Source organism: Carcharodon carcharias, chromosome 1 (genome assembly GCF_017639515.1).
Source record: "Carcharodon carcharias isolate sCarCar2 chromosome 1, sCarCar2.pri, whole genome shotgun sequence".
Lineage (NCBI taxonomy): Eukaryota > Metazoa > Chordata > Chondrichthyes > Lamniformes > Lamnidae > Carcharodon > Carcharodon carcharias.
In genome coordinates this window covers 215,954,761-215,978,547 of record NC_054467.1, presented here as the reverse complement: position 1 = coordinate 215,978,547, position 23,787 = coordinate 215,954,761, and the positions used below count along the sequence as shown (strand labels likewise).

At 39.7% G+C, this 23,787-nt stretch overlaps 1 protein-coding gene across 5 annotated transcripts in view; it reads left to right on the top strand.

The window, feature by feature from the left end:
* The window catches only part of LOC121280757 (WD repeat-containing protein 7), a 767,874-nt gene that overhangs the window by 90,189 nt on the left and 653,898 nt on the right, over positions 1-23,787 (top strand). For all 5 annotated transcript variants that reach the window (XM_041192924.1, XM_041192931.1, XM_041192938.1 and 2 more), the window contains exons 5-10: positions 524-602; positions 2,316-2,490; positions 7,946-8,022; positions 10,786-10,905; positions 11,065-11,210; positions 16,193-16,295. In XM_041192924.1, coding sequence (XP_041048858.1) covers positions 524-602; positions 2,316-2,490; positions 7,946-8,022; positions 10,786-10,905; positions 11,065-11,210; positions 16,193-16,295 — 700 coding nt within the window. The remainder of the gene's footprint in view (positions 1-523; positions 603-2,315; positions 2,491-7,945; positions 8,023-10,785; positions 10,906-11,064; positions 11,211-16,192; positions 16,296-23,787) is intronic.

The window sequence follows — 23,787 nt, the reverse complement described above, 5'->3', positions numbered from 1 at the left end:
ACTAGGTAGCTACCTCTTCCATTGGAAGATATCTGCTCCAGGCAGTTTGCCTGGAGCGCTAGGGTGAGAAACGGATCCAGCTTTCGTTTGAAGGAATTCATTAAATAAGTGTTCACCTCGTGAGCTAGCAATCTATTAAACAGATTCACTATTTTCTGCATGGAGCAGGTGGGGAGGAACCTCTTAACATTCAGTTTAATTCTGCCCATACATAACTTGAGAGTGTAACCCCCGATCCTCCCAAATCAATTCCATTGAAACAATTTATCTAAGCAAACGCAATCCCTTCATCATCTTGTAAACTTCGATCAAGTCGCCCTTATGTCTGTGCTTACCTAAAGTATGGAGGCCTTGACTTTGTCTTGCAAACTAAGATAAATGAGTTATCTCCTAACATATTGTGGACCCCTGTTGATGGGACTTCTGCATTATTCAAGACCTTTTTATTGCTCAAACTAAAATATGTTTAGTTACATTTACAACATGATCTAAATTTTTTGCTCATTCAAAAAAATTCTTGCAGAGAGATGTGCCTTTGGGATGTGAGTGATGGCAGATGCATTGAATTTACTAAACTGGCCTGCACTCATACTGGCATACAAGTGAGTATACATGAATTTGCTGGAACCCTTATAAGCTTTTACTTGTACTTTAAGAAAAATTCTGGAATGTGAGTTAGTTCTGTCCCATTTCTGTGTTTTGTATTCTGGTGAAACAGAAACCACTCTCCCATAATGTAAAATTGATTGCATTACTTTCCAAATCAGGTCTTGAGTGACTTGGGAGCAGAGTAGTGTGTAAGTTGCTCAGGAGCACTGTCTCTCATAGCTAGGTTGAACACCAAGTATATATTTTTAGTGTGATTCCTTGGACAACTTGGGCACTTAGGATTATAGAGTCATTTTGTACAGATGGAGACCATGGGATAGGGTACAAGTGGAATTGGATTGGGACTGGGCAGCCTGGCCAGGATACAGTGAAATAGTCGAGTCTAGAGGTGACAAAAGCATAAATCAGAACTTTGACAGCAAATGGGCAAATACAAATGGGAAACTTGCGATATTACAGAAGTGGAAATGGGTAGCCTTCGTGGACTACAGCTGGACCCAAGTGGACTCTGAGGCTGTGAGCTGTATGGTTCAATTTGAGACAATTCCCTGGGAGGCAGCTGTAGTTAGTGATGTGAGTATGGAGTTTGTGGTGGAGGCCAAAGATATCTGGATGTCGGTCAAACAGGACAGAGGCAGTGGAGGAGTTGAGAAAACTGAGGGTGAGGTAGAGTGGGGTGTCGTCAGTGTACATGTGGAAACTGAGCTCGGAAGTGCACATGATATTGCCAATGGGCAACATGTAGATGAGGAAAAAGAGCCAAGGATTGTTCTTTTGAGAACTGAGAAACAATCATCTCCAGTGAGAAAATTCTCCAATGTGCTTGACAGCAGGTTATGCAGTCAAAAATTGGCACTGACTACAAGTTTGGTTGCAGCGATGGGTTTTGAATAGGTTGTTGTAGGATGAAGGAATGGTAGAGAATTTTAGGCTGGGAATTCAAGAACTTAGAGCCTAAATGGCTGGAGGCACGCCAAACATTGACTAAGGGATGCACAAAAGGACAGAGTTGGAGGAACTCTGAGTTTTTGGAAAGTTGTAGGGCTGGAGAAGGTGGTAGCAATAGGGTGAGACAAGACCATGAAGGAGTTGGACATGAAGATGACAATTTTAAAATCGAGAAGTAAAGTTTCATCACAAATTTCACGTGTAGTGGAGAAATGAAATTTGTTTCCAATAAGGCTGTATGCTTGATCAGTTGATATTTTCAAGACTATCATCAATTGATTTTTGTTAATTAAGTATATCAAGAGGTTATGGAATAAACACAGATAAATCGAGTTGAGATTGTAGATCAGCCATGATGTAATTGAATGGCAAGACACCTCCAAGGGTTCAGTGGCTCATTCCTACAACTACACCGGAGGTAATGGCATTGACATGAAAGGAGAAACAATTGCTGGAAGTGATGGGGTTGGAATCAGATTGGTGAGAGGGAACCAAGTGGTGGGTACTTCTGCTGAACTAGGCAATAAAGAGGTGAGTTGGAGGAAGGTGGTGTAGTCAACCATGTCAAAGGCTGCAGAACACTTAAGGCTTAAGCGAGTTAAGTCTGTGGTTATAAGGAAACCTAACTAGAGGGATTCAAACTAGACGTTGCGTGAAAGATGGGCACTGATTTGGGAAATGAGAACATTGGCAATATTTAAAAAAGAGATAGGAGTATGGTTTTTAATTTTCCCATTCTAATATTGTATCAAAAATAGTTTTATCAGTTCAGCATTGGAACTCAACGAGAGGGAAGACTACTGTGCTATGGACATTACCCAGAAATCCTTGTAGTTGATGCCATTAGCCTGGAGGTCCATTATTCTCTGGTGTCCAAGATCTCTCCTGATTGGATTAGTTCAGTGAGCGTTATACGTTCACTGAGAACACAAGGTGAGGACTTAATTTTGTGAACCTGCATTGAGATTTTTTTCAAGTTATATTGAAGCTATAATTAGAATTTTAAAAATTTGTTATAGAGATACTTTTGAATGATCTTAATGAGTAATAGTCATCCATTATTTATATTCTTTGTGGCAAATATATATGTCGTCTTCTTGGCAACTGTTCCCCACCCAACCCCCCAGAAAAATCATTGGCCATTTAAGCTTCTTTAGTTCCAAAATCATTGCCGAGATTGTAGAAATGGTGTAGCATTTTGGGTTTTACGAGTATTCCCTGAGCATTGGTTTCAAGTTATGATATTTCTTGTTTGGAAAATGCTGCATTTTTGACTTAACCGTCAGTTGAAGGATGGAAGCAATTTGAAATCTTAATTAGCAACCAAAGAGAGAAGGGCCAGCTCCAAAGTTATTTATTTACACAAGTTTCTGTAGCTTTAAAATAATTGAGGAGGGAAACCTCAATTCGATAAAACAGACCAATGAGTGGTGTCTTGGGCCAACCATAAAGATGGTCTCCGTTCTTCATAGTTGATGGGATTATCATTATTGGCTAATTAAATTAGAAAACATCTGCACAAACAGATGTAAGGCAGGGCACAAGGAAACTCCCCCTGACAGAGAGACATCACAGAAGGTTGTGACCACATGTTACTTGCAACAGTGAAAGATGTGGTCAGTCACCTTGGATTTTGATGACTTGAAAATTGACTTGAAAAATGATACGGTTACATTTTTAAAATATATTGTAGAAAAGGAAGCAAGCTAAGTGTTACAGACTCTGAAAATTTTGTTCTATTTATTCCTGTATATTATGTAAAATAAACTAGTTTATTGGTTTAAAATCATGTCTTGTCTCACTAAATTATTTTCTAGTTACTTTCCGTTAAGTTGGTTAAATCGATCTGGTGGCATGGGTAAAATTGTAGTAACTTCTATCAGTACAAAGGATTCTAGGTTGTGATTCCCAGGTTTAATTAGATGTTAGGCCGTTAGATTTGTAAGGAGTACAAAGTCCGCAAATGAGAGTGAATGATGATACTGAAGCTGAGATGATGTGTAGTTTTGGAAAAAAAATATAATTTGTAACACCTAGGTAAGAGCATAAGACGTTGGAGCAGAAGTAGGCCATTTGGCCCATCAAGTCTGCTTCACCATTCAATGAAATCATGACTGATCTGATAATCCTCAACTCCACTTTCCTGCCTTTTCCCCATAACCCTTGATTCCCTTACTGATTAAAAACCTGTTTATCTCAGCCTTGAATATTCTTAATGACCCAGCCTCCACGGCTCTTTGAGGTAAAGAATTCCACAGATTCATTATCCTCTGAGAGAATAAATTCCTCCACATCTTTGTCTTAAATGGGTGATCCCTTACTCTGAGATTATGCCCTCTGGTTCTAGACTCTCCAACAAAAGGAAACAACCTCTCAGCATCTACCCTGTCAAACCCCCTAAGAATCATATAATTCTCAATAATGTTGCGCCTCATTCTTCTAAACACCAATTTACAGGCCCAACCTACTCAACTTCTCCTCATAAGAAAATCCCTCCGTACCTGGGATTGACATAGTGAACCTTTTTTGGACTACCTCCAAAGCCAGTATATCTTTCCTTAGATAAGGGGACCAAAATTGCTCAGTGTCCTATGTGTAGCTCAACTAGTGCCTTGTGTAGTTTTAGCAAGACTTCCCTATTTTTATACTCCATTCCCTTTGAAATAAAGGCCAACATTAAATTTGCCTTCCCTATTACCTTCTGAACTTGTATGTTTGCTTTTTGAGATTCATGCACAAGGACTCCCAAATCCCTCTGCGCTGCAACTTTCTTCAGTCTTTCTCTATTTAAATAATATCCAGCTCTTCTATTCTTCCTACCAAAGTGCATAACCTCACATTTTCCCACATTATATTCCATTTGCTAAGTTTTTGCCCACTCACTTAATCTGTCGATATCCCTCTGAAGACTTTGTGTCACCCTCACCACTTGCCTCCCCACCTATTTTTGTGTCATCCGCAAACTTGGTGATAGTACATTCACTTTCCTCATCTAAGTCATTAATATATATTACAAATAATTGAGGCCCCAGCAGTGATCCCTGTGGCACTCCACTAGTTACAGGTTGCCATCCCGAAAATGCCACCCTTATCCCAACTCTCTGTCTTCTCTTAGTTAGCCAATCCTCTATCCATGCTAATATATTACCCCCCCAACACCATGGGCTCTTATCTTATGAAGTAGCTTTATGTGCAGTACCTTATCGAACGCCTTTTGGAAAACCAAATACATTACATCTTCTGGTTCCCCTTTAATCTATCCTGCTTGTTACCACCTCAAAGAATTCTAATAACTTTGTCAGGCATGATTTCCCCTTCGTGAAGCTATGCTGACTCTGCTTGATTATTATGCATTTCTGAATGCTCTGCTATTACATCCTTTATAATAGACTAACATTTTCCCAATGACGGATGTTAAGCTAACTGGCCTATGGGCACCTGTTTTTTGTCTCCCTCCCTCTTTGAATGAGGGCATTACATTGTCCGTTTTCCAATCTTCTGGGACTTTTCCAGAATCTAATGATTCTTGGAAGATTACTACTAGCGCATCCACTGATTGTGTAGCTATTTCCTTTAATATCTTAGGATGCAACCCATCAGGTCCAGGGAACTTATTGGCCTTTAGCCCCATTAGTTTCCCTAGTACTTTTTCTCTAGTGATAGTTATTATATTTATTTCCTCCCCCCACCACTTTTGTCCCTTACCTATTTAGCATTTTTGGAACTCTATTAGTGTCTTCTACCATGAAGACTGATGCAAAGTATTTGATCAACTCCTCTGCCATTTCCTGGTTCCCCATTATTATTTCCCCAGCCTCATTCTCCATGGGGCCCATGTTGACTTTGGCCTCTCTCTTTTTATATATTTAAGGAAGCACTTGCTACCCATTTTTATATTACTTGCTAGTTTACCCTCAAAGTTTATTTTCTCCCTCTTCATTATTTTTTTGGCCACCTTTTGTTGCTCTTTAAAACTTTCCCAATTCTATGTTTCACCATCAATCTTTGCAACATTGCATGTTTTTTCTTTCACTTTGGTATTATCCTTAATTTCCTTGGTTAACCATGGTTGGTTTATCCCTTTCCTAGAATCCTTCTTCCTCACTGGGATATATCTTTGTTGAGAGTCTTGAACTATTTTCTTAAACGTCTGCCATTGTTCATCAACCGCATTTTCTGCTAAATTCCTTTCCCAGTCCCCTTCAGCCAACTCTGCCCTCATTCCTTTGTAATTACCCTTATTTAAGTTTTACAATGTTCTTTCCAACCCAAGTTTCTCACTCTAAAACTGAATGCTAAATTCTACCATATTATGGTCACTGATTCCTAGGGGATCTTTTGCTCTGAGATTATTTAAACCTGCCCCATTACACATTACCAGATGCAGAATAGCCTGATCCCTGGTTGGGTCCACAACATATTGTTCGAAGAAACTGTCCCAAATATACTCTATGAACTCTTGCTCGTGTCTACCTCTGCTAATTTGATTTTTCCAACCTACATGAAGATTAAAGCCGCTCATGAGTAATGTACTGCCTTTTTTACATGCCCTCATTATCTCCTGATTTATTCTCTGTCCTATACTATAGCTACTGTTAGGGGGCCTATAGACGACTCCCACCAGTGTCGTCTTCCCCTTGCTATTTCTTATCTCTGCCCATATGGATTCTACATCTTCCAATCCAAGATCATTCCATCTCGTACTAACAGAGCTCCCCCACTGCCCTTTCTTTCCTGCCTGTCCTTTTGAAAAGTCACATACCCCTGAGTATTTAGTTCCCAGCTTTGATCTCCTTGTAACCTTGTAATGGCTATAAGATCATATCCATTAACCTCTTTTTGTGCAGTTAATTCATTTATTTTGTTCCAAATACTGTGTGCAATCAAGTAAAGTGCCATTAACTTTGCCTTTTTACCATTTTTCCCCCTTTGACCTTATTTGCTGCTTTCTTTTATGTTTGTCTGTCCCTTCCTGTCACACACTGGGTATCATTACCTAAGTAGCTGCCCTGTAACGTTGCCAAATCCTTTTGCTTTGTAAGCCTACGTAGCCTCCCTCCAGAACTGCCACCCCCCGCACCCCCGGCTTTCTAGGAGTTAAATACCATTTCTGAGCAAATGTGCCCCAGGTTGTAGAGTAACATTTTAAAATTGTCCAAATTAACCAGGCTGTTTTGTATTACCAGCATCTTCATTAGATCTGATTCTCTCATGGTCATTGAATATTGTGAAGTCCTGGTGCCTCATGAAACAACTGTGTAAAAGTAGACCTTTATAGCTAGTCACAATTTAGACAAACTAAATATTCTTTCATTGCTTTTCCATCCTCAAAAAGTATTTTAAATATTTGTGGTAGCACTGAGCTGAAAGTGCAACTGTCTACTGATTTAAAAAAAAAATCATTTGTGAGACATGGACAGTGCTGGCAAGGCCAGCATTTATTGCCCATCCCTAATTTCTTTTAACTGAGTGACTTGCTAGTCATTGAAAAGGGCAGTCAAAAGTCAACCACATTGCTGTAGGCCTGAAGTCACATACAGGCCAGACACACTAAGGACAGCAAGTTTTTTTATGACAAAATGTTAGTTACATGGTCACCATTATTAAGACTAGCTTTTTACTCCAAATTTTATTTATTACCGGAGTTTAAATTTCTCAGCTCCCATGGTGGGATTTGAATTTGCATCTCCAGATTGTTAATCCAGGCACCTGGATTACTTATCCATTAATATAACCACAATGCTACTGCTTCCTTAATTGCCAGACTTGTTCAGTACTATGCTGTTTCTGATATATGGGAGTAGATGGTTACTGTGTTTAATACTTTGCATTTCCCTTCTGAGTTGAGTTGGCCTCTCTAGTTCAAAGCTAGTTATTTTCCATTGTTGATGATAAATGCATTCTCTGTTGGTGGAACCAGTTTCATTGGCTGTTTCTATTCCATTCTCTGTTTATACTGTGCAGTGGAATTAGAATACTGGCAGGAACAAAGAATTGTGCATGTGTAAAATTGATCAGGTTATGCTTTTGTGACTTTATTATTCTGAATAAGGACTTTTTTCTATTGTCATGGTCTAACAGATCTACAATATTAAAATGTGGCCTGTATTAGGCTGCAAGCTCATTCACTTGCAGCCAGAAAAACATGGCACCTGGGGATGGCTATTGAGTTGCTGGTGGCAGTTTGCCCTAGGAAGTGACAAAATGATATATGCCTGTGGAAGAATGCGCTCTCATTTGTATTTTGTTACAGGACTGGCTTCAGAGGCAGCTCTGTAATATAAATAAGGTGCAATGCAAATCATACCAACATGCATGACCTTTAGCTGAACGGTTTCCATTAAATGATCACTAAATGATCAGCAATTTGCTACTTTTCTATTCTCAGAGGATACAGTGGTAGCTGTTTCATTAACTGGAATTTTGAAGGTGTGGATAATTACTGCTGAAATCAATCGAATGCAGGTATGACTTTAAGTGTTTGGATAGTGTATTTTTGTAAACCAGCAAGTTTTGTTATGGTCAGAAGTTTCACATCTAACCTGCACTGGTACAGACACTATGAATAACTCTGATGTTAACACAGCCCTAAACTTGAGATTCCAACTGGTTTCCGAATACCAAATAGACTGGACTGCGAAATTTCTGGATCCTAACCCTTTCCTTATTTATAATTAAAGGTTATTGCATTTTCAAGTGTACATATCTTATTTGTTTGCTTTTGTTCAAAGCATTTATTGTACTTTCCATATCAAGTTTACCCTCTGGTTTACCTATAAGGTTGTGGTATAACCTGGCAGTGCATATTCCATAATATGTTGGGTATTATGAACATGTTATGGTAGTTCATGGAGGCCTGGCTCCTGCCTTGTCCCACGCTTGATGTGGGTTGGTGCCTCTCAAGCTAGAAACTAGTTGTGTGTCTCTGATGGAGAGAGGAGCCTATGATCCCTCATAGACTATGCCTAATTACCAATGTGTTGTCTGCTGTTGCTTTGGAGTTTGCATACATATAAAACTAAAACTTGTTTTTAAGTCTCCAGCCTTGGCATTTACATGAATGCTTCCGGGTAAGACCCTATATTGTGATCTGATCTTAAAATATTTCTTCAAGAATCAGAATGATACCAGGAATGAGGGGTTTCAGGTATATGGAGAGAATAGAGAAGCTAGGATGCTTTTCCTTTGAGTAGAGAAGGTTGAAGAGAGAATCTACAGGAGATCCTCAAAATTTTGAAGGGTTTTGATAGAACAAGTAAGGAGAACCTGTTGGCACCGATGGGCAGGGTCAGTAACCCATGGAAAAAAATTTAAGATAATTGATGAAAGAACCAGAGGAGAGCTAAGCAACTTTTTTACACAGCTTGTTATGATACAGATTTACTAGGATGATATGAAGGAAAGAGGGTGCACTTTGGATGAGATACGTGAAAAGCTAGGAATGTATTCACTCCAGTAGAGAAGATTAAGTGGAAATCCAAAAAAAAAAAGCTTTCAAAATTACCAGAGAGCTTTAGAGAATAAATAATGAAAATATATTTTGATTTGTTGGTCCCATTTAGAATTATTGCCAGAATCTTAATGAGAGTTAAGGCCAGATTATTTCTTTATTCAAACATTCGGTTATGTCATGTATGATAATTGCTGCCAGAGTTTAACACCAAGTTAGCTGAACACTGAAGAAAGAAAATTTTAAGAGCATAAAGAAATGTTAATGGTGTAGATAGCTCTGATATGGAGATAACAGTAGCATAGATATATAGAACCTTTCACATCCACAATATATTCTGAAGTGTACTGCCAAGGACCCACCTACAGCATTGAGTTGAATGGTCAACAAACAGTATTTGTTGAATTCGTAATGTTGATTGATCGACAAGGGAGTCAAGGGTTCTGGGGAGCATACAGGAAAGTGGAATTGAAGCCTCAATCTGGTCAGCCATGATCTTATTGAATGGTGGAGCAGGCTCAAGGGGCTGAATGGTATACTCCTGCTCCTAATTCTTGTGTTCTTGATTGTTGGTCAGAACTTCCAGAGAACTCTCTGCTCTTGTTGGCACCTTTCATGGGATCTATTGCATAATCTGAACAAGCTGATTGGGCTCATTCAATACCTTACGTGAAAGGTGACACTTCTGACGATGCAGCACTCCCTAACTATTACATCGAAGTATCGATCTAGATTATCTATTGAAATCCTGGAGCAGGGTTTGAACCAACAATCTCTGAACGCAGACAAAGGTACTATAGCACTGGATCCAAGAATGTTGGAGAGGACATAATAAGCAGAGGAGATTGCATAGGTTGGTGGGACAAGGGCTAGATGTACTTGAAGATGAAAATGAGGATTTAAATTCAATGTAGATCATTGAGGACAGAATGATGGTTAAAAGACTTAATGTAACAGAGTGCAGTTACTGAGGTGGATGTTTGAACAAGTTAGAGTTTATAGAGGTAGGAGAATGGGAAGCTAGCAAACAGGACAATGGAGAAGTCCACTCCGGAGTGACAAGAAGGTCGCAAACATTTTTGGTAGTAGCTTCAAGTAATGTTCTGTCCTAAAAATGGAACAATTCAGATTGTCTGAGGAATATTGAGAGCATGCATTCCTATGATTCTCAAAGATCAATCAAATTACTGGAAGGGTATGAAAGTTTTGTGATTCTCAGTCCAAACTGATCTTGTGTTTCACAGTCGGAAACCTGATCTCAACATTTTTAGTAAGATGAATAAACAGAGTTTTAGAAATTGCTTGTTTAATGGTCTTGGAGTTCTCCTTAAAAGCATATATATACATTCGGCCAAGACAGGCTCAGCATTGGAAGTTAAGTACCTGCCTCAGGTGCGAAGTTGAATTCCTTGTATAGGCAAGGTTCAGACTTCTTGGGAATATTGACTTAATTCCTCTTTAAAGGTTGTCATCCTAAGAGGTCACAGTGGAATCAGGCACTGATCAAAGTGCGAATGAATTGACAGGGGTATTTGAAAATGTGGGATTGCTTTATATGTTTAGTTTTCCTAGCTCAGTTATTGAATGAGAAAAGTATTATGCATGTAACAATAGGTGATTGAGTGTTGGCCTTTATGCTGTTAGCTTGGATTATTGATCGTTAAACATCTGTTTTCTTTGCAACATTAATAATTAATTGCAGTGCATTACTTCCTCTAATTTTGGATCAGAACTGTGACAAGCACAGAAATGCTTCATCTGCTTTTTCTAATTTATAGGAAACTGAGCCAATATTTGAAGAAGAATCCAAGCCCATTTACTGCCTAAACTGTCAAAGCATTTCATTTTGCACATATACACAGCAATCCCTGCTGGTGGTTTGCTCCAAATATTGGAGGGTAAGATTTTTATTCATGATTTTGTGGAAGAATTAAAGTTATGTGATCAAGCTTTTAAATATAAAGCAAGAATTTTAAAATATTTTTAATCCATCCAAATACTACGGAATTTGCACTTAATTCTGTAGGTAGGATTCATTTCTTTGCTATCTCTTTCAGGTGTTTGATGCTGGAGATTTTTCTTTGTTATGCTCAGTGTCCAGTGATGGTGATCAGTCTTGGACTGGGGGTGAATTTGTTGATGCCGACAAGGTTGTCATTTGGACAGAAGATGGAAGTAGCTTCACTTACCGACTACCAGCGAGGTATTTGTCTTAAGTTTGAATATATTTGTCAATTTTTTTTTCTTTTCTTGCATGGGGTGGGTGTTGCTGGCAAGGTCAGTATTTGTTACCCATCTCTGATTGCCCTTGAACTGAGTGGCCTGCTCGGCTATTTCAGAGGGCAGTTCAGAATCAGCCACGTTGAGGGGCCGAATGGCCTACTCCACATATGTTCTTATGAGGGTCTGGAGTCACATGTAGGCCAGACTAGGTAAGGATAGCAGATTTCCTTCCCTAAAGGGCTTTAGTGAACCAGATAGGTTTTAACAACAACTGATGATAGTTTCCAGATTTATCAATTAAATATATATTCCACTAGCTGCCGTGATGGGATTTGAATCCAAGTCCTCAGAGCATTAGGCTAGGCCTCTGGATTACAAGTCCAATGATTTTAGCACCGCTCCGCCATTTCCCCCAAATGTTGAATGTTGATTAATAATCAGTTGGAGTTCTTTTTCATTGCTGTTTTATTTCCTACACTTTCCAAATTGTATAAAGGTACCAACTCCTAATGTGTGTTTATCTGATGATTGTGCTTATAATTAGCAGCTGATTATCACCTGTTGGTTAGCTAATTTTAACGTTCTGATTGGTGAAATATGTTAAATACAAAGCTGAGGGAAGGCAAGTGAGTGAACATGATTCAAATTAGGTCCTGTGTATTGCATGCTAGGTTGACAGAAAATATTAACATTCTAATCAGTGCTATGTGTGAATTAGTGTGATGAGACAGAAACAAACTGTGTTTCATCATCTTAATTTGAGTTCTTTTTTTAAACAGAATAAGTGAATTAAATTTGAATAGGTCTAATTGCCTGTTATATTTCAGTGATGGTATGTACAAAGGTTAATTATTCTTCAATTAAAAACATAAAATGCTGGCAATACTAAGCAGATCAGCTGACCATAAAAGATCATAAGACATAGGGGCAGAATTAGGCCATTCAATGAGATCATGGCTGATCTGATAATCCTCAACTCCATTTTCCTGCCTTTTCCCCAAAACCTCTGATTCCCTTACTGATTAAAAATATGTCTATCTCAGCCTTGAATATACTTAACGACCCAGCCTCTACGGCCCTTTGTGGTAACAAATTACACGGATTAACGATCCTCTGAGAAGAAATTCCTCCTTATCTCTGTTTTAAATGGGTGAGCCCTTATTCTGAAATTATGCTCTCTGGTCCTAGACTCTCCCACAAGATGAAACAACCTCTCATCATCTAACCTGTCAAGCCCCCTAACAACCTTATGTTTTAATAAGGTCGCCTCTCATTCTCCTAAACACCAATGAGTACAGGCCCAACCTACTCAACTATTCTCATAAAGAAATCCCTCCATACTTGGGATCAACCTAGTGAACCTTCTCTGGACTGCCTCCAATGCCAGTATATCTTTCCTTGGATAAGGGGACCAAAACTACTCACAGTATCCTAGGTGTGATCTAAGTAGTGCCTTGTATAGTTTTAGCAAGACTTCCTTATTTTAATCCTCCATTCCCTTTGAAATAAAGGCCAACATTCCATTTGCCTTCCCTATTACCTGTTGAACTTTGATGTTAGCTTTCTTGGGATTCATGCACGAGAACTCCCAAATCCCTGTGTGCAGCAGCCTTCTGCAGTCTCTCTCCATTTTAAAAAATATCCAACCCCTCTATTCTTCCTGCCAAAATGTATAACCTCACATTTTCCCATATTATATTCCATCTGCCAAGTTTTTGCACACTCACTTCATCTGTCTATATTCCTTTGTAGACTCCTTGTGTCATCCTTATCACTTGTCTTCCCATCTATTTTTGTGTCATCTGCAAACTTGGTGACAGTACATTCACTTCCATCATATAAGTCATTAACATGTATTGTAAATAATTGAGGCCCCTGTGACACTCCACTAGTTGCAAGTTGCCATCCTAAAAATGCCCCCCTTATTTCAACTCCGTGTTTTCTATTAGTTATCCAATCCTCTATCCATGCTGATATACTACCCCCAACAGCTCTTATCTTCTTAAGTAGCCTTATGTGCGGTACCTTATCGAATGCCTTTTGGAAATCCAAATATATTACATTTACTGGTTCCCCTTCATCTATCCTGCTTGTTACCTCCTCAAAGAATTCTAATAAATTTATCAGGCATGATTTCCCCTTCATGAAGCCATGCTGACTCTGCTTGATTAGATTATGCATTTCTTAATGCTCTGCTATTACATCCTTTATAATAGACTCCAACATTTTCCCAAAGATAGCTGTTCAGCTAACTGGCCTGCAGTTACCTGTTTTTTTTTGTCTCCCTCCCTTTTTGAATAAGGGTGTTACATTAGCCGTTCTCCAATCCCCTGGGACTTTTCCAGAATCTAAGGATTCTTGGAAGATTACTACCAGTGCATCCATCATTTGTGTAGCTACTTCTTTTAATATCCTAGGATGCAACCCATCAAGTCCAGGGGATTTAGCAGCTTTTAGCCCATTTAGTTTTCCTAGTACTTTTTCTCTAGTGATAATTATTGTATTTATTTCCTCCCGCCGACTTTTGCCCCTTGATTATTTAATACTTTTGGAATCCTATCGCCATGAAAATTGATGCAAAGTATTTATTCAACTCCATTGCCATTTCCTGGTTTCCCATTATTATTTCCCCAGCTTCATTCTCTAAGGGGTCTATGTTCACTTTGGCCTCTCTCTTCCTTTTAATATATTTAAAGAAGCTCTTGCTGTCCATTTTTATATTACTTGCCAGTTTATCCTCAAAGTTTATTTTCTCCCTCTTCATTATTTTTTTGGTCATATTTTGTTCATTTTTAAAACTTTCCCAATCCTCTGGCTTACCACGAATCTTTGCCACATTGTATGTTTTTTCTTTCAATTTGATACTGTCCTTAGCTTCCTTGGTTAGCCATGGTTGGTTTATCCCCTTCCTTGAATCCTTCTTCCTCACTTATACCTTTGTTGAGAGTCATGAACTATTTTCTTAAACGTCTGCCATTGTTCATCAACCGTCTTTTCTGCTAGCCTGCTTTCCCAGTCCCCTCCAGCCAACTCTGCCCTCATTCCTTTGTAATTATCCTCATTTAAGTTTAGCAAAGTTGTATCCAACCCAAGTTTCTCATTTTAAAACTGAATGCTAAATTTGACCAAATTATCAACTGTCTTTTGCTAAACCCCTCTCCCAGTCCATTCCAGCCAACTCTGCCCTCATTCCTTTATGATTACCCTTATTTATTTGTCCCATTAATTATTTTGTTTCAAATGCCTTGTGCATTTAAATAGAGGACCACTAATTTTGCCTGTTCACCATTTTTCCCCTTTTGACCCTATCTGCTGCTGTTTTTTCATGTTGTGCACTCTGTCCCTTCCTGACACACTCTGGGTATCATTACCTAAATAGCTGTCCTGCAATACTGCCATGTCCTTTTGCATTGTAAGCCTGCATATCTTCTTTCCAGAATCTTCCCCCCTCTATTTAGTTGTTCAGTTCGCCAGGACACTGGTCCCAGCACGGCTCAAGTGAAGGCCATCCCACTGGAGCTGCTCCTTTGTACCCCAGTATTGGTGCCAGTGCCCTATGAACTAAAGCCCATTCCTCCCACACTAATCTCTGAGCCACGCATTTAACTCTTGACTTTATTTACCCTATGCCAGTTTGCCCATGGCTCAGGTAGCAATCCTGAGATTATTACCTTGGAGGTTCTGCTTTTTAATTTAGCTCCGAGAGAAATAAAGTTAACAATTCAGGTTGATGGCCTTTTCTGATTTTGTTTCACATTTTCAGCATCTGCAGAATTTTTCTTAAGTTTTTAGAGTTTTCTCACTAGGTGTGTTTGTATTTGAGGGAGAGAGGTAGCCACAGAGATTCACATCCAGGAATTTATGAGAAAATACTAAATTCCATGTTTGTTGTGATCCCTTTGAATTTAAATCCCAGTGCTTCCCAATTGGATTCCTCCACTCAGGGTCATGCCTTGTCCCATCCTTGCTGATACAGTAAAAAAAATCTCCCAGATTCAAATTTCACATTTAATGCCTTTTGTGCCAAAACTTGGGCTTGCCTGCCACAGTTTTGCAAAAACCCTACATTCCTCCTACAGAATGATGTTAGATGAAATGATTCATTGCTTTTAAATTTGAGAAGCACTTCTGCCTAGGATCATTGTCTAATACTAACAAAGCTCAGGACCATCTCCTTCAATAATATTCAAAGCCCACTATTATCCCCATTTTCTGGTGAAGCACAAGACTGCTCCCACCTCACTACTCTTGACCATGCAGATGTATTAGGATATAAGGTTTCCCCACCCGAGTTCTGCTCTATGCCAAATGCATATTTCTAATTTGTGCATTTTGCATATTATTTTGCTGCATACTCTCAGTGTTAAGAATGGTAATGGGTTAAAATTAAATATATTAAAAGACACTGACTGTTTTCACAGAATAACAGAGTTGTGGTAATTAATGCCTGAAATACCAATCAAATTCCAAAACACCAGTTAATAATCAAAATTCGGCTCACTCAGCCTCTATAATTCAATGGCTGTGATGTTTGATTAACTAAGAGCAATCACAGGAGATTTATTTAATGAATTGAATCTACCCAGATATTTTTCATTCTATTAAAGTTTCTAGGTGATACAGATTATTGCAATGAGGAATACCAATAATATGTTAGAGTGCAGGTCCAATAGACCTCTGCACTAGCTGTTTCTTAAAGTAATAACTTAATTATTAGCAACAATATGTGAGGTTCTCTTTTTAAGCTACTTATTGTGGTAATTAATATTGTGCTTACTTAATTCTAAATCCAGGTACATATGTATGGAAGGATTCAATTTGTTCATGTTAAAGCATTTCTTATTTGGTTTTTGAAATTATGCTAAGTGCTGTCCTTTGGCAAAGTTTATTGCAGTGAGAAGATGCAATATTTGGCGATTATGGAAAATTAAGAAACATTTTTTCTTTGTATTTTTCCAACAGTTGTTTACCAGCCAGTGAATCATTCCGCAGTAATGTTGGCAAAGCCATTGAGAATTCCATTCCTCCTTTACTGTATAATGTATTGGACAGGAAAGATAAATCCGTAAGCAATATTTTGTTCAAATAAATTGATTTCAGTAAGCAACTTTATTTTATATAATATTTTAACTTGCTTGATTTTTGGGAGCATTTATTAAGGCTAATCATTTTAGAGAATGGAATACATCTATTTCTGGTTCAGAACTGAGCTTCCTATCATTTGCCCTTGACATTATATTATTGCACTGTTGTCACACTTTAATTTCTCAATTTCAAATCTTCAGAATGAGATTTGCACCCTTTGTTGCATTGTGGAAGGATGTTTTTTTGGATTCAGTTCCAGTTTAGAGCTCAGTACACTACCTTGTGACCATCTTATATCATTGCCATATTGTGATGTATGGGTGGGAACGCCACCACTTGCAAGTTCCCCTCCTAGCCACACACCATTCTGACTTGAGACTATATCATTATTCCTTCACTGTTGCTAGATCAAAATCCTGCAACTCCCTTCCTAACAGCACTGTGAATGTACCTACACTACATGGATTGCACGGGTTCAAACAGGCAGCTCACTACCACCTCCTCAAGGGCAATTAGGGTGGGCAATAAATGGTGCCCTAGCCAGTGATGCCCACACGTCATGAAAGAATACATTTTAAGAAGTATTCCAGAATTTTTAATGTAAAACTTTTAGATGTTTGAAGTTATTGCAGAATCATTTTTTACTCATTGAGAACCTTCAATGATTGGTATTCCTGCAAAGTAAAGCCTTTGCTGATTGTTAACTCTAAAGGTTTGACTTCAAAGAAGTTGATCTTCCTGTCATCCAAATGTTTGTAGGCTTGAGTCCATTAAGTTCAACTAGTCAAGACTACTTACGTTAAATTGGCTAGATTTTGCAAACTTCACTTTCAAGTAATGAGCCACCCTGCATAAACGTTGCCTATTTTGCTTCTACTTCAGTTGTACTTCCTGCCTGTTAATCATGGAGTCAACACTATAAATTCTATTTATCTTGATGTTGAAAGAGGATACTTATATGTGAAAAACCTAGAACTGGGGAGAAATTATAAAAATGAATAATTCTTAAGCATGGTCTTGATAATTGCTTTTATGTATGGTTGACACAGCTTTAGAGATTTTAATGCTAGGTACTCTTTGGCATTCAGCAACAAAGTTCACTTCCATAGTAGATCTTATGATCTGGAACGCACCTCTTTTTGACTAATCTTGTTAGACAAGAACATGACCAAGGATTCGTAAAACAGAACTTGTGGTACTTTCTACTGAAATGTGACATATGCCCACTTTGTGTAAGGTGAGATAAATATTTATTCTGAAGTGAAGCACAGACTTGCCCACACAGCAATAACTGGTTTCGTTCCAGAAATTTATGCACACAAGAACGCAATAGATAGGAACAGAACATTCAATACCAAATAACCTTACAATTCCACAGATTATATTTTATCTGCCATCTTATTGCCACTCACTTAACTTGTGTGTATTTTTTTGCATCTTCCCTGTATCGTCACAACTCAGATTTCCACCTAGCTTTGTATCATCAGCCAACTTAGACAAAGAAACAGAGGATAATGTATCTAAGTCTTTAATATAGATTGCAAATAGCTGAGGTCCTAGCACTAATCTTTGCAGCACTCCAGTAATCCTGAAATGGCCTAGCAAGCCACTCAGTTGTATCAAACCGCTACAAAGTTTCAAAAAAAGAATGAAACCGGACAGACCACCTGGCATCGACCTAGGCACCGGAAGCGACAATGCCAAACTCAGCCCTGTCGACCCTAACAATCCTCCTTACTCAAATCTGGGGACGAGTGCCAAAATTGGGAAAGCTGTCTTACAGACCAGTCAAGCAACAGCTTGACATAGTCATCCTCACGTAATCATGTCTTACAGATAATGTCCCAGACAACAACATCACCATCCTGGGTATGTTCTGTCCCACCGGCAGGACAGACTCAGCAGAAGTGACAGCACAGTGGTATACAGTCGGGAGGGAGTTGCCCTACGAATCCTCAACCTCAACTCCGGACCCCTTGAAGTTTCATGGCATCGGGTCAAACATTGGCAAGGAAACCTCCCACTGATTGCCACGTACCGCCCTCCCTAAGCTGACGAAATAGTGCTCCTCCATGTTGAACGCCACTTCGAGGAAGCGCTGAGGGTGGCAAGGGTGCAGAAAGTATTCTGGGTGAGGGACTTCAATGTTCATCACCAAGAGTGGCTCGGTAGCACCACTACTGACCAAGCTGGCTAAGTCCTTCAGGACATAGCTGCTAGACTGGGTCTGCGGCAGGTGGTGAGGGAATCAACAAGAGGGAAAAAAATACTTGACCTCATCCTTGCAACCCTGCCTGCTGCAGATGCATTTGTCCATGATGGTATTGGTAGGAGTGACTACTGCACAGTCGTGGTGATGCTGAAGTCCTGCCTTCACATTGAGGATAACCACCATCTTGTGTGGCACTACCATCTTGCAAAATGGGATATATTTTGAACAGATCTAGGAAATCAAGACTGAGCACACATGAGGCACTGTGGGCCAACGCAGCAGCAGAATTGTACTTGAACACAATCTGTAACCTCATGGCCCGACTTATCACCCACTCTATCGTTACCATCAAGCCAGGGAATCAACCCTGGTTCAATGAAGAGTGCTGGAGAGCATGCCAGGAGCAGCACCATGCATACATAAAAATGAGGTGGCTACCTGGTGAAGCTATAACACAGGACTGCTTGATTGACAAATAGCAAGTGCAGCAAGTGATAGACAGCTAAGTGATCCCACAAGCAACGGATCAGATCTAAGCTCTGCAGTCCTGCCACATCCTGTCATGAATGTTGGTGGACAATTAAACAACTCACTGGAGGAGAAGGGTCCACAAATATCCCCATCCTCAATGAAGGAGGCCCCAACACATCAGTGCAAAAGATAAAGCTGAAGCATTTGCAACAATCTTCAGGCAGATGTGCCGAGTGGATGATCCATCTCGGTCTTCTTCAGAGGTCCCCAGCATCACAGGTGCCAGTCTTCAGCCAAGTCTTTTCACTCCGTGTGATATCAAGAAACGGCTGAAGGCACTGGATATGCAAAGACAATGGGCCCTGACAATATTCCGGCAATAGTACTGAAGACTTGTGCTCCATAACTTGCCACACTCCTAGCCAAGCTGTTCCAGTACAGCTACAACACTGCACCTACTCAGCTAGCTTCCTTAGCAAAAACTTGCTCACTGATGCCCAGTTTGGGCTCCACCAGGGCCACTCAGCTCCTGATCTCATTACTGCCTTGGTTCAAACATGGACAAAAGACCTGAACTCCCGAGGTGAGGTGAGAGTGACTGCCCTTGACATCAAGGCAGCATTTGACTGGGTGTGGCATTAAGGAGTCCCAGCAAAGTCAATGGGAATCAGAGGGAAAATTCCCCGCTGGTTGGAGTCATAGCTAGCACAAGGGAAGATGTTGTGGTTGTTGGAGGTCAGTCATCTCAGCTCCAGGACCTCAGTGCAGGAGTTCCTGAGGATTGTGTCCTAGGCCCACCCATCTTCAGCTGCTTCATCAATGATCTTCCTTCCATCATAAGGTCAGAAGTGGGGATGTACGCTAATGCTTGTACAATGTTCAGCACCATTTGCGACTCCTCAGATACTGAAGCAGTCCATGTCCAAATGCAGCAAGATCTGGACAATACCTAGGCTTGGGCTGACATGTGGCAAGTAACATTCACGCCACACAAATGTCAGACAATGACCATCTCCAATTAGAGAGAATCCCACTATTGCCTCTTGACGTTCAATGGCATAACCATTATTGAATCTTCCACTATCAATGCCCTGTGGGCTACCATTGACTAGAAACTTAACTGGACTAGCCATATAAATATTGTGGCTTCAAGAGCAAGTCAAAGGCTAGGAATCCTGCGACGAGTAACTTATCTCCTGACTCCCCAAAGCCTGTCCACCATCTACAAGGCACAAATCAGGAGTGTGATGGAATGCTCTGCACCTGCCAGGATGAGTGCAGCTCCCACAACACTCAAGAAGCTTGACACCATCCAGGACAAAACAGCCCGCTTGATTGGCACCACACCCACAACCATTTACTCCTTCCACCATTGATGCACAGTAGCAGCAGTGTGTACCATCTACAAGATGCACTGCAGGAATTCACCAAGGTTCCTTAGACAGCACCTTCCAAACCACCACCATTACCATTTAGAAGGACGAGGGCAGCAGTTATATGGGAACAGCACCGACTGCAAGTTCCCCTCCAAATCACTCACCATCCTGTCATGGAAATTTATCGCCATTCCTTCGCTGTTGCTGGGTCAAAACCCTGGAACTTCCTTCTTAACAGCACTATGGGTGTACCTACACCGGATAGACTGCAGCGGTTCAAGAAGGCAGCTCACCACCACCACCTCAAGGGCAACTAGGGATAGGCAATAAATGCTGGCCCAGCCAGGGAATCCCACATCCCGTGAATGAATATAACAATTCTAGCCTACCAACTTGAGAGTGCTCCATTTATGCCTACTCTTTCCTTCCTAGCAGTTTACCAATCCTCTATCCATACTAATATTTTTCCACCAATTCCATGAGCACTTAACTTACCTTTTATCCTTTTGTGGTGGCACCTTACCATGTGCCTTTTGGTAATCCAGATATACTACATCTATTGGTTCCCATTTATCTACTCGTTACAGCCTAAAATAAAATCAATATATTTGTCAAACGTGATTTCCCTTTCATGTTGACTTTGTCTAATCATACTATGATTTTGTCAAGACTACCGTATTAATAGATTCCAGCATTTTCCCAATGACTAATGTCAGGCTAACTGGTGGTAGTCCCCTGTATACTCTCTCCATTCTTTATTGAATGTGTTATATTTGCTAACTTCCAATCTGCTGACACTATTCTAGAATCCAGGGAATTTTGGAAAATCATAACTAGAGCATCTACTATCTCTGCAGCTATCTCTTTTAGAACCCTATCAGGTCCTGGAGATTTGTCATATTTTAGTCTCTTAATTTTCTCCCTTTTTCTGCTGATATTAATTTCCTTAATTTTCTCACTTTTTAGCACTTAAGTTATCCTCAATTACTGGTAAGCAACATGTGTTTTCTACTGAGAAGACAGACACACAATATTTGTTTAATGTCTGCCATTTTATCATTCCCCTGAATAATTTCTCCTTTCTCTGTTTCTGAAGGATCAATGTTTACTTCAGCTACTCTTTTCCTTTTCATACACTTGTAAAAGCTCTTAAAATCTGTATTTATATTCCTGGGTAGTTTGCTTTTATATGCTTTTTTCCCCCTTCCTATCAACTTTTTGGTGGTCCTCTGCTGATTTCTAAAACAATCCCAATCTTCAGACTTGCTACTATTCTTTGTAACCTTATAAGTCTCTTCTTTTATTCCAATACCATCCTTAAACTTCTGAGTAAGCCACAGATTGATCTTCCTTGCCCAGTTTTTATTTCAAGAGAATATATTTTTGTTGAATATTTTGAATTGTTTTGTTAAATGTTTCCCACTATTTATTTAGTCATTCTTTTTAGTCAATTTACCCAATCAATTTTAGCCAGTTCTCCCTCATAGCTCTGTAATTGGCTTTGTAAATTTAAGATCCTTGTTTGTGATTGACAACGTCATTTTCAAACTTAATTTGTAATTGAGTTGTATTATGATTGCTGGTTCCCAGCAGATCTTTTACTCTGACATTATTAATTAGCCCTGCCTCATTACACAATACGAGATCTAAAATAGCTTTATTGCTAAATGGTTCCATAACATATTGCTCTTGGAAACTGTCACAAAAACATTCTACAAACTCATCTAGACCACCTTTGCCAAGTTGATTGGTCCAATCTATATGAAGATTCGAGTCACTCATGATTATGATATTGCTATTGTTATATGCTCCAATAATTTCTTGTTTAATGCCTTGTTCAACAGTATAACTATTGTTCGGGAGCCTATAAACTACTCCCATCAGCATTTTCTGACTCTTGCTGTCCTTAATCTCCTCTCACATTGATTCTACTTCATCAAGATTCTTCCCAATTAATGACTTTATGTCATCCTTGACTATCAGAGCTACTCCTTCTCCTTTGCCATTCTGTCTGTCTTTTCAAAATATTGCCTACTCTGGAATATTTATTTCTAACTTCCACCATGTCACAATGTCTGTAGTGATGATTAGATTTAAACTAGTTACCTCTATTTGTGCCACTAGTTCATTATCTTATTGTGAATGCTTTGCTCATTCAGATAAAGAGTCTTTCATTTCAATTTTTTACTCCCATCTCTTCATGAACCATCATCGCTGATGCACAATTACTATTTTATTCTCTGTCCCTTCCTATCCTGCTCTGCTTGCTTTTACCTGCATCGCTACCCTGTTCTGTTGCCTCAACTTTTTGGATTCCTGAATCTCCCTTCACCTGAATCCTCCCCCCTCTCTGTTAGCTTAAAGCCCTACCAGAGTGCTAGTTATACAATTCAGCAGGACACTGGTTCTAGTCTGGTTTAAGTGAAACCCATCCCAACCGAACAGTTCCCTCTTTCCTGAGTACTGGTACATGAATCTGAACCCTTTCTTCCCACGCCACTTTTTGCCACGCATTTAATTCTCTAATCTATTGACCCTGTGCTCACTGGCACTTCCGCAGGTAACAATCCAGAAACCTTTGATGTTCTGCATTTGAATTTGAGCTCTTCAAACTTCCTCAGCAGAACATCATTTCCTAATTCTAAATATGTTGTTGGTTCCTAAGTAAACCTTGACACCTGGATCCTCCCTCTCCAAGTTAATCTCCAGTCATGAGGAAATGTCCCTCAGCCTGGCACTAGACAGGCAACCTCACTTTCCGTCACGGCTACAGGGAACTGCTTACTTTGTCCCTCACCACTATCATGTTTTTTTTTGTTACCTCAACTTGAATGGCATCCTGCACCATGGTGCCATGGTCAGTTTTCTCATGCACTCTGCATTCCTTTTCCTCATCCACACAGATAGCAAGCATCTGTTGGTCAAAATCAAGGGCTGAGGCTCCTCCATCAATACCCACTGGATCCCCAACTCACAGTCATACCCTCCTGTCCCTAATTATTGACTAGCTCTAAAGTTCTCCCTAACCTAAGCGGTTTGACTGCCTCCTGGAAAAAAAGTGTCTAGGTAACTCTTCTCCTACCTGATGTTCGAATATGTCTGCAACTCAGACTCCAGCTCAGCAAATCTGAGCCGAAGTTGCTCAAGCCACAAACACTTAGCACCAATATGGTTGCCTGGGACTGCACTGGGTTCCACAGGTTCTCACATGATGAACAACACTCATGCTTATGGCTTTCGTCACCAATAATCCTGTTGTAACAAATTACGGGGTAACATATCCTATGAAAGACAGTCATCACTAACAGTGCAGCACTCCTTTAGTATTGAATTGAAGTGTCAGGCTAGATTATATATTAACATTTTCCCTCATTTGGCTTGGACCCACAACCTTCAGACTCAGAGGCAGGAGT